Below are 12155 nucleotides of genomic sequence, written 5' to 3' on the forward strand. Positions count from 1 at the left end.
CATCGAAAGTACAATGTATCTCAAATGTAATAAGTATTACATCAAGGTATTTGGACCACCGAATCACCAAACATCACCAAACATCGCGAGAACGACCCACTGAAACGCCAACTACCCCTCTCTTATGTAAGCCTTTCCTTCCTTTTCAAATGGTTGAACTTCAAGTTCCTAATCACGTTAGCTTGAGCAAATTGACGATGCTTCCATATGCCAGCCTTAATGACATGCGTGTATGTGTTGCGTATATAATGCCAATGGTTCCTGTGGTGATTTTGCTGAGGTTGAAGCTTATCTAAGCACTTGTTCTGGTCATCGTTGGGGCCAGAGTAGGTTAGGACTTGTACTTTTGATGTAATTTTTATTATGTTTGGGGTGTTTTGTATTTTTGATAAATCTTTATAATAGATATGATATTTTCGAAAAAAAACTCATGTTAATACATCAACAATTTTATATCCAGTGATTCTAATTGGTGGGTTAATTGTATATCAGGCTTGCCGATAGGGCTGAACTTATCAGTTAATCATATTTCACAACTTCAGATAATCCATGAAATGTACCAGATAATCCACATCTGGCCGATATTGTCGATACCATAGCCGCTGGATACCCAGTTGACCAAAATCCGTATATGTATCCATATCCGACATCTGACGGATTCGTGCAAGTCCAGACCATATCCTTAGTAACGGATGCGAATACTGATCCGGAACAGGAATTATCTGCACCATTTACATCCCTAAGGGTAACTCGCGCATTTGTGCGGCTAGATTAGTTTTACTGTTAAAAAAGTTAATATGTTCAGATACCATTATATTCACATAGGTTACAGAAAAGTTTATAGCAAAAGAAACTATTTAGCGACCTAGAATGATTTTTTAGTGTTCCTTGACCTAAGCCAATTATTCTCCTGCGCACTAAGTTTTATCTGATTAATTTTTTATAGCCCATGTTCTATACCATCAAAATAAAATAATTAAATATAGCTAACATACCTGGTGGCGAAATTATTGTACTCCCTCCGACTCCAAAAGAAGAAGGCCCATAAAGTGGACCACCTTTGTAGGAAAAACTATCAATAACTATAGTACTTAAAAAATATCAAAGTTTTAAATAGCGCGCTAAGTCTCTTAGCGGCGGACCTCTTCTAAATGCTATAGCGTGCTATAGCGGTGATATAGCGAGCTATTTAAAATGTTTGCTCAAGTGTTTGAACGGAAGACTCTTAGCGCGGGACCTCATCTAAACGCTATAGCGTGCTATAGCGGGCTATTTAAAAATTTGAAAAATATTTACCCTGAAATAGTGATATTAAAAATATAGTATTATGTATTTACTGATACTAATTTGGCGTTCAATTTCTGGATAATTTTTTCTAGAAATTCGGTCAAAATTTGCACAGTTTGACTTGTTTGTCTTTATTCCTTCTTATTTGGTCATTAGTGTATATCTAAAACTAAAGAGTTTAGAAATTGTCCAGTGATGATTAATTAAGCATTAGTATTGATGGCTTACATCTAACCTTATTTTAGTTTCCTCAATCCGTCTCATCATTGATCATAATGTAGTTATGCTTAAATTTGGTGCAAAATCATGGCTCTTCTGCACATGCTCATCTTACAAATTATTAATATCTCTTGCGCATCTATATTGAGAAAACAGTATAATGGGGTGAGCTACGGCTCTCCACATCAATTTAACGCTAAAAACCGTTCGATCGCGTCACTCAACGCTCCTGATCGTCCTGTCATCCCACCTCACCCCATGGCCTTTTGTACCGCTCCAACTCGGGCTTCCCGGTCGGCCCAACGTTAATGGGCTGCTGCTCCGGACAGCGATCTGGGCGCCCGCTCATTCACTGATGCATCGTAATGCCTGATCGTGAACAGACGGTTGCGATCAGCACATGGCTATGGGAGCGCGCGTGGGGTGGGGTTGTTGCTCGCCGCCGATTTGGGCGAACCCTAGCGGTGATGGCGGCAGCCTTCTCTCACCACCGCACACCCTACCAAAAGCATAGATACGATGACCAAGTCCGCTCCATCGTCTTGTCCTCCCATGCATCTTCCATCCTGCGCCCGCATAATATCGACCCACCCCTTCTGCGGGCACCAGCCGGGTTGCTAGCTGCAGGGGAAGCGGCCGTGAAGGAGAGACAGTGTGCCGACGTTGCCGCAGCCGTTTAGCTTTCTGCCCAGCTTCCATTCTCCTCACCGTGCTGACTACGGGACACAGACACGTGCAGAAGTCTCTTTTCCTTCTGCTTCCTCTCGGTTAATCATGGGGATGTGCGTGTTTTTCCTAAGTGGTGGTTACTAGATTACAGTCTCTCTTTGGTTTTGTGAAGGTAACTTGTTTACTGAGTTTCATTGATCAGCTCGAGTTTGTTTTATAGGTAACTTGTTCGACCTTTTATGTCGCAAGGGGGGGGGGGGGTTGTTGTCAAGATTGAACCCTTTTTCTTAATGCTGACTTCATGTCGCTATTTTGATTCTTTGCAGAGCCATGTTCACACACTCCCCATCTTCCCATTCATTAGTAAAGCACCTGCTAATGTTAATAAACTATTGCTATTATATTGGCGCAAATGTGTCACTGTTTTAAATAGCCCGATATAGCTCCGCTATAGCGTTTACAAAAGGTCTTGCGCTAAGAGACTTTGGTCCAAACAAATGAACAAATATTTTAAATAGCGCGCTATAGCTCCGCTATAGCATTTGGAAGAGGTCCGCCGCTAAGATGCTTAGCGCGCTATTTAAAACTATGAAATGTGTACAGTGTGATCATCTCCCATCATCTTCCTATGGTTCCTGCTCCCAGTGTTGATCATTATTCTCCTGTGGGCATCAAAGAAATAGAATGTAAGTAGGATGACCCTAATTTTTTTTATCCCAATAATGGATTTGGCATATGAGAGTGTGACGTTTTTCTTACTGAGGTTCAGTAGCAGTCACCATTCTTCAATCATTTATGAAAGGATCTAAAAAAACATTTCCTAGCTGATATGTATTCCAAATCCCGACTTAGAAATGGTCATTTTAGATGGAGCGGAGTACACAATTATTATAGTTACATTTGTTTTCTTGCCGGACCAAGTTATTTAATAATGATATGAATATCTTGCAATATGGTTGGTGGTGTGTTAGACACTTGATCAAACAAATAACTTTTTCAGAATAAATGGACCCAAGTTGTTTTTAGAACTTGCTTCCCTGCATATTCTATGGACTCCATGAAGATTTAAATCACATCAGATATAAACCATGTTTCAAAGAAATGTACTCAGATAGCCATCCAAATGAAGATGCTCTTTAGTTCTCATTCTCATTGTTGCGAGTGTTGTGAGTGCACGGAAGATAGCTTATGCAATTCATAGTGTTGTCTTTGATTGTATGAGTATTTTGTTTGCCGTTACATTGGGCAATATAATGTTTCAGAGGTCATGGGCCATGATAAGGTAGAGTTTGATGTACCACCATGTGGTGGTCATAAACTTGCAGTGGAAGGATACCGACAAATCGCATAGCATGGCAATATGGTTATTTCCATGACGCTTCCCTATGGCATGTTCTAGGTACGCTTTTTCTGTGACATTATTTGTATGACATGGGAAAGTGATTGATGTAATGCTCAAGCTTCGTGTTATGATACTATCATGTGATTTCCATTGTTTGTTCTTGCGTATGGATATTTGTGTGCTAGCGTTGGACCTTTATTTTCTTTACTTCTAGCGTAATGTGTTTTAAGGTCACACTTTGGTTAGTCCCATATATTTATGTGAAGGATTGCTGAAATGAACTACAAAATTTGATCGTCGCCTTTTCAGCATTCTTTATGTTTAGCATTCTCCTATTGTAGGTTTGCTATTTGGTAGACAATCATCTACGTACTTAAGAAAATGAAATGTATATTGACTTTTGTTATTTATGTAAGGTCGTAGTACAACTGATAATAATAATATATATTGTGACTATATTACATGCTTGCTAATAATAATACCATCTCCAAACATAGCATTTGCATACTGATGAAATGTAGCCTAAGTTCGAACAAGTGTGTCATAGCGTAGCTTATGAATAATGTACCTTTTCAGATTAGTACATGCCATTTTTTGCCCTGAAACTGTAGGTTATAGAAGCTCTTCTGATATTCTATAGCTCATCTTTCGTTTTATTATATAGGTATTACATGGTTAGTGTTTGTTCAGTGAACGGTCAGCCTAACTAGACCTGAAGCTCATACACATGTCCTATCTCGGCGAGGGCATGTGTTTGTGCATACTCCTCCCTGTTCAAGTGCTAACGCAGACAAATGCATTAATGAATGTCTACTTTGGAACTGTGTATTGTCTTTTTGCTGGTAATATATTTGTGTTAGAACATAACCAATGTTAAGTATTCAAGCAGTCATGTGGCGTAAGCATTGTAAATTTGAACTGTTCAAAATATATACATGATTGAAATTTATTATTTCTAAAATAGACGGGCGCGGCAACGCGCGCCTTCATGGTCTAGTATCCATCAAAACATGCTCATCATAACGTCAGAGGTGTTCGGGCTGAACCATTTTTCACCACCTTCAACATGGTGACCACAAGGTGAGCTTGCGTGCGCTGGTAAGCAATGCTTCGCATTCTCTTTCCTGATCATTGGCATGTGTCTGTGTCTTCGGGTCTGCTGTAGCATTTGTATACTTTATCAGAGCAAGGAAGTTTTATAGGCGAGTTATATACGCTAGACTGCTGTCTTTTTGTTTTGTAAACGACGCTCTGTTTTTGTTCTGTTCTTACAACAATATCATGTTACATTTGGTCAGGGCTGAAGGAATGCAGAATTGGGTTGCTTAATTAGTTAATTAATTAATGAACGGGCCAATTCAGATTTGGGTTGCTTAATTAACTCTAGGAGCAGGAGAAATTCGATTGCTAATTGCGTATTGTCACTGTCATGCGTAGTGGCGACATTGTGTTGGTGAAATGGTAATGAAGCCTGCATGATACCATGTTTATTTTTTAATTCCCTGAAAAAAACTTGTTAGCCTTTTGGTGTATGAAAAGCGTGTGGTTCTTGTTACTGTAGCATTTTGTATTGTTGCACGCTTTATATGCAGCAGCATTACAAGTGAGAGAAGAAAGAAATATTGTTTCAGTTGAGAGGTGCATTATTTTTCTCTCACCAAACACTGCATTTTTGTTTTGTAAGGGAGCACTAGTGAACAAGCTCATTCTTTTTCCTTGGCTTCCTGTTGTGATGTCACTTCACTTGTCACCTTGCTTAATATCCCCATTGGCTGCCTCGGGTGCTTTGTCTTTGTCTTTGCCTTTCTTCACCTCTGTCTCCTCTTTCTCCTTGGCTTTCTTCGCTTGAGCCTCCTCTGCCTCCTTCACCTTGGCCGCCGCCGCTTCCTCCTTGGCCTGCTTGAGCGCCTCGATTAGGCCTATCAAGCACACATCCGGGTCCCTCTTTTTCTTCTTCGACATGGGCATCAGGTTCTCTGCAACGTCAGCGGGCGACATGTCGGTCTCCTCGAGCAGGCGCTGGACTTCCCCAAACAGCTCGTGCTCAATGACATCTAGGTAGTTCTTGGCGAGCACCTTGAAGCCCTCAAAGCGGCAGTAGGACATCTCGATGTGCTTGTCCATCCTGCCCCGCCGGATCAGCGCTGGGTCCAGCTTCTCCTTGTGGTTGGTGGTGAAGATGATGATCCGCTCACCTCCGCAAGCAGACCACAGCCCGTCGATGAAGTTAAGCAGGCCCGAGAGCGTCACCTTGGTGGCATCGTCCTTCTCTGGCTCTATCGGTAGCTTGGGCTTGTCATCGTTGTCGGAGTCCTTGTTGCTTGAGGCCTTCTTGTCCTTGCGGCGTTTTCCTGTGAAGTCGACGGAGCAGTCGATGTCCTCTATGACGATGATGGACTTGCCCGTTGTCTCGATGAAGAGCTTCCGTAACTCGGTGTTGTTCTTGACCGCCGTGAGCTCGAGGTCGTAGACGTCATAGTCGAGGAAGTTGGCCATGGCGGCGATCATGGTAGACTTGCCGGTGCCAGGCGGTCCGTAAAGAAGGTACCCACGCTTCCATGCCTTGCCGACCTTGGCATAGTATTCCTTGCTCTCCTGGAAGGCCATGAGGTCGTCGATGACAGCTTCCTTCTCATCGGGGTGCATGGCGAGCGTGTCAAAGGTGGCGGGGTGCTCGAAGGGGACATGGCTCCAGACGCTTTTGCCCTTGTAGGGGTTCCAACTACCACTAGCATTGTTGGTGAAGAGGCGGCGTTGGCGGTTCTTCACAGTGACAGCGCGGCCCTCGCCGAGTACGAAAGGAAGGTAGGAGTCAACGACAAGGTCGCGGTGCCGCTGATGGAAGACGACTCGGTAGAAGCGCCTCTCGTCCCCGCCGGGGTATAAGCTGATGACGTTGGCCTTGGACTGCCTCTTGGAGGCGTACCACCAGATGGTGATCCCGGAGAAGTCGTCAGTGACCTCCTCGTGGTCGTCCACGGAGACCCGGAGGTTCTTGCTGTCCTTGCCGAGCTCAGCCTTGAGCTTGCGCGCGCGGCGGGCGCAGGCATCGCTGAGGTAGGCCTCGACGGCAAGGAAGAAGTCGCTGCGCTGGAAGCGCTCGGCGCCGTACTCGGAAATGGTGATCTGGAGGTAGGGATTGAAGAAGGCAGCGAGCTTGGCGGCCCACGTGGTGAGGTAGAGGCGGAAGGTGGGGGGCACGTAGTTCTGCACCACGGACCAGAGGAAGATGACGGTCGCCACCGCCGATCCGAGCCCCGCCCACCTCTCCACCACCGCCGGTGCCATGGCCGGACCTAGCGCTCCTCTTGATATTGTGTGGATGTAAAGCCGTAGTGACCTGGACTGGACTGGACATGCGTGTACATGTTGCGTATATAATGACATGCGTGTGTGGTGATTTTGCTGAAGTTGAAGCTTAGCTAAGCACGTGCTGTCGTGATCGTTGGGGCCGGAGCAGGTGAGGAGAACCGGCGAGCGTTGATCGAACAGTCCATGGAAACGAGATTACTTAATGGATCCAATGGCAAATGCAGACTTGGCTAGCTCAGTTTTGTAGCCAACCAGATGCGTCAGGATTGCGATTGTTAATTGCATCATGAAACATTTTTTAGACGATTGATTGCATCTTGTTACAACAGGCTAGTATAAAATTTTGCATGTGTATTATACAATAGTAGGTAGCTTTGAAACTAATCAGAGATGCATGAGGTCGGCATCGTGCTGAGTCGTCAGCGAGATGAAGCATGGGTGACGATTTGCATGGTGCTGATGACCCCCGAGGACAAGGCACAGTTTAGCTTTTTTTTTTCTTCCCTGGGAAAGGCACAGCTTAGCTGGACGGAAGACGATCGAGGTGGCTCGCTGGGCCGTGAACGAGTACACCGCTCGGTCGGGCGTGTACAAACCACACCGTGCCGAAAGAAACATTAGTACCACACCGCTCGCCACGAATCCTACGTCACGGTCTAAATAGCCTGGTAGTGACCAACCTATTGCCGACGACGCAAGCATATACACCAGCTTGCTGGTCCAGGGTCTGCCGAGGCAAAAAGCAGTCATGACGTACTTCTGGCCGGGCCAGGCCACGGGCCTGTCACCTGAAGTTGCCTTTAACTCAGCATGAGGGGGGCTAAAAGTACGGATTCACGTCAATCTTCTCTTTTCTTCTGAGCCTTCGCTTTTCTTATACCAACATCTATTATAAAAGTTTGAAGTACAAGCTATTTCAAACATATTAAAAATTATATGAATGTCATTGGGCCACCAAACGATCACTATATCGTTGTCAGAACGGCTCACTGAGAGCCTTCATTTTTCAGCCTCTGCTATTCCTATGTTACTTCATTTGCTGAGATTTTAATAGAACTCGACCTTTTGGTCATCCGGAAATTAAGAAATGACGATTTCTTTTAAGGAAAATCATAAGCTTTATTACGGAATAATAGTTGGCAAATATACGATTATAAGGCTATCAACATTTTTTTGAATCTGGCTATCAACATAGGTTAGAACATTATACTCCCAATAACAGCGGGACCTTGTGCGCACGCGCGCACGCACACACACTTATTTGGGTCAATTCATCGGCAACACCACTGAAATTTCTTTTTTTGACGGAACCTCGTCAAAGGGCGGGGAGCTCCCGCATTGCATTAAGAAGAAGAGAATTGGTCCAGTTAATAAGGGAAACCGGACCTAAAAACCGTACATGGCACGGTTAATCAAGGAAAACCGGCGAAGACCACACACACCCGACTAGCACTCAAGGAACATCGTCCGAGCCGGATACAAGAGTGCCTAGGCCCAAGACCATCGACAACACAACATACCCAACCAAATCAACCTCTGCAACCTCAAGAACACGCCTGCAACCAGATGTGCACTCACGCCTAACCTTCAGAAAAATGCTATCACACATTAACCTCCACCAAGGCACGAATTGCCTGGATCGCCGTCGACGTAGCGGTTTCTTGTACATCCGCAAATAAGACTTCATCTTCTCTTGCACATCCTCCTCGGTGACTTTTTTAGATGTCGTTCCCTTCGGTAGCTCCCCAAAAGCCTCCGCCAACCTATATTCAGCATGCTTGGCAGCCGGGATGTTGGAACTTTTGTTCTTATTATCCAAACGTCCACTAGGCCTCTCGGAACAAGTAGATGCCCCTTCAATCTGCACATGAATTGGTGCTTCGAGCAAGGACCGTGGCGCTGTGCAACTGAAACTACTTAGGAACTCATCCAGCAAGGTGGTTCAAGCCGGACCTTGAGGCATGCCAATGTCATCAAGTAGCTTCCCGGACCCCGAAGACATCATAGTGGTCGTGCCCCCTGAAGAAAGCATCACTGGAGAGGAGACCAAGGGAGGTACCTCTACAGCCAAGCCAGCGAGCAAAACCACCTCAATCTGCTCCATGTCCTTGCTCACTTTGACTATCTCCTCAAACGTTCCTTGCTCCTCCTCATGTTGAATCACCATCTAGTGCAAAACTACATCCAAAGTAGGAAGAACATCTGCACCATAGTAGCCAGTACCTCAGACGAGCAAGCAGCCACACTAGTCTCACTAACACCCTTAGCACAAGCAACAACGAGAGGCGTCGGTTCCTCATGCTCACACCAGGGGGGAGGCAGACCCATCGGCGCCGAGGAAGAGAAAGGTCCCCCACCGATCCTCGTAGTCCCTCCCTCTCGCACCTCAGGAGACCCATTGATGGCCGGCGAAGAAACAACACTTCCACTGATAACCTCCAGCCGCTCTAAGAGGATCGAAACCTGAACTGCCCAACCCTGCAGAGTGAACGCCATGTCGCGGAGAGGCTGAATGACCTCCTCTGTACGAGCGGCAGCCAGGGCTTGCACCTCGATGCGCAGCGCCTCGATCTGAGCTGCAAAGTGGGGTTGCAGCAGCCCCAATTCAGCATCAATGGAAGACTTGACGAGGTCGGCAAGACCTGAGCAGGGGGAGCCGGAGTTGCTACAAGGCGCCTCCTGAACGAGCACAGCCGGAGAGGCAGCAACGGAGGCCCACGAGCAATGTCGCGGATATGGCGGAGGCGCGTGGCAGGGTAGCGCATCCGGTGGCCGACGTGGAGAGGCCGCAGGCGAGGGGAGTGGCGGGTTGAAGCTTGTCTGGACGGAAGGCGCGTCAGGCACTCCCGCTCGCGGTGGCCAGAGATGCCACAACCCAGGCACCTTATAGGGTCGCGGCAGTTAGCCACGAAGTGCTCCGACGCGAGGCAACGGAAGCAGCGGCCATACATTCTCCTCTTGAAGGCGAGGGAGAGACCGACCCCTTTCCCGGGAGATGGAGCAGGCGCCTTCTCCATCCGCGAACGACGCTGTCCCCCACCCTCCACCCAAGGCTGCACAGGTGCCTCGGCGACTAGCTTTGGGGTAGAGTTCGCGGGAAGGCGAGGTGGAGGAGGTGGCAGCAGGAGCTCAGAGCACCCTAGGGAGCAAGGGACGGGAGCCTCCAGCCCTCCAACGGCGGCAGCAAGCGAGGGATCTGGATCTGGATTAGGAGGGCGGAGGGAGCGAGGGGTGGAGGTGGAGTGGTAGCTGGGAGGGCTGCTAGGGAGAGGGAGGAGGAAGCTGAGGAGGCCATGAGACAAGGATGAGAGGAGCTCGGGGATCGAATATGTGTGTTGGTTGAGGCGTACCCGTACTGCTTCATTTACATGAAATAACATCACACGCACGAAACCAAGCCTTAGGATAACTCCAATGCGGATCACGTATTGGACACCACCATTGTCTAAAAAACCTATTGGACATCACCAAGACCTCTTTTCCCCCTCATGCTAGGGTTAGCTTTTTCCTCAGAGGCGATGGCGACTTGGGCTTAGAGAGGACGACCTCCATGATGTTCCTGTGCAACAGGATGAAGCACTGACGACTAATTTGACATGATGGATAGCCATTGCCCGAGTCCATATGGACAAGCCCAACAACCAATATTGGTTTTAGAAGAACATGAGAGCGGGGTGGAATTTGGCCAAGGAGGTGAACCTTCGCCCCTGAACGACAACCTTTACACCTTGCAGTTCTATTGCCTTGACGATTCGAAACAGGTTGGAAGAAGGGCCCTAGAATTTCCGTGGTAATGTCGTGGTGTTGGCGCCATATGAAGGGTTTACAAAACCCTCGTCGACCAAGCTCGATTCTCTGAAGATATGGACCTAAATCGACGACCTACCACACGAGTATGTGTCGTTATTGAAATAACTGGCAGGCGATAAACGGGCGGAACAGCGAGGGTCAAGAAATGCGAGCAGCCGCGGGGCCGAGGGGCAGGAGGAGCGGGCCAAGGGTCGCCGGACGGGAGGACGAAGCTGAGGCGGACGGGTGCCACGCAGTTCGGGCGGACCCCAGCTCAGAGCGGCCTGCAACGCCCCATGAACGGCGGCGACGCAGGCACGACCCATCCCGCGGCAAAGCACCGCCCTTTGCACCGGTCGTCACCTGCGTCGGCGGCAGCCTCCGCGAGCCCGTGCCCGAACCTCGCTCCTGGGAGGTTGAGATGGGGGCCACGCTAGATGGCGCGGCGAGAGCCAGGCGTCGGGGGGGGAGGGAGAAGCGGGGATGGGGGCTCTAGCACCGGCGGAGACGGGGTCGTCATCTGCGAGGTCGGCCCACCGGATCCTTACCGGTGCAGCGCCAAGCGGAGCGGCAGGGGGGGACGGGCAGGGCGCGGGAGGCGGCGGAGGCGGGGGCGCCGGCGAGGAGCAGGCAGCGGGGACGACCGAGGGCAAGGGCGCCGGCGAGTCGCCCGAAGGCGGAATCGCAGGAGCGCGCTCCATAAAGCCAATCGTTGCCTGATACCCCTTCCAGCGGCACCCCTTGATCAGATATCTTTTCTTACTGGAGTATTGGCGAAGGTTCACCTCCAAGTCCAGGCGACCGGCCTGCTTCGTCAGCTCCAGGTGGCCCTGCCGCTCCCCTCCTCGGCCTCCGGGACGGCGGCAGCGGCGCTGGTGCATCGAGGGGAAACCCTCCGCGCTGGTACCCCTCCCCCTGCTCCCTGGGCCCTAGGGTCTTGGGCCGTGGCCTAGTGGGCCGCCAGGTGGTGCGGACTGGTCCGGTGTGCCGTTCCCTGGTCCATGCGCCCGAGGGGGTGGGCCCGTTGGGCCGGCCTACTGCCTCTGGGCCGGTTGCTTGCCCTAGGCCCACCTCCGCCGTGCCTGCCATTTGGCTCCCTTACGGGTTCCCCCTCCGCCCCTCCCCCCCGGCACTCAGCCGCCTCCCCCCCATCCTGTCGGTCTGCCTCTCCCTACCTCGACCGCGCCTGCCGCCCCTTCCCTCGGCCCCCTCCCCCGGCCCCCTCCTCCGGCCATGTCCCGCGCTTGGGATGACGGTGAGGCGCAGCGCAAGCGCCGGTACGAGGATCTCCGGGACCCGCCTCGCCCCTCTCCGGACTCTCTCCGCCGCGAGGAAGACTTGCGCCGGGAGCTCCGCGGCCGCGATCGCGACTCCTCTCGCCCGTCTGCCCGGGAGGATCGCCAGGACGCGCGTTGGTCACCCGACCGCTCCGCATGGCGTGGCCGGTCGCGCTCCCCCCTGTCGCGGGTGGCCGGCCGGCTCGCCGCCGCTCCCCCTCCCCGGTGCACCGTCACGACCGTTCACCCTCCCTGCCCCG

At 49.8% G+C, this 12155-nt stretch overlaps 1 protein-coding gene across 1 annotated transcript; it reads right to left on the bottom strand.

Moving 5' to 3' along the window:
- Nucleotides 1-2408: 2408 nt before the first annotated feature.
- LOC141027872 (AAA-ATPase ASD, mitochondrial-like) lies at nt 2409-7797 on the bottom strand. The gene has a single exon (XM_073505418.1). The coding sequence runs from the start codon at nt 6902-6904 to the stop codon at nt 5258-5260; it is 1647 nt and encodes a 548-aa protein (XP_073361519.1). The 5' UTR covers nt 6905-7797; the 3' UTR covers nt 2409-5257.
- Between the last annotated feature and the right edge of the window lie 4358 nt (nt 7798-12155).

Source organism: Aegilops tauschii, chromosome 7, assembly GCF_002575655.3.
Source record: "Aegilops tauschii subsp. strangulata cultivar AL8/78 chromosome 7, Aet v6.0, whole genome shotgun sequence".
Taxonomy (NCBI): domain Eukaryota; kingdom Viridiplantae; phylum Streptophyta; class Magnoliopsida; order Poales; family Poaceae; genus Aegilops; species Aegilops tauschii.

What these genes read in the sequence shown, in the direction of transcription:
- LOC141027872 (XM_073505418.1), bottom strand. Translation starts at nt 6,904, where the DNA reads ATGTCATTATATACGCAACATGTACACGCATGTCCAGTCCAGTCCAGG.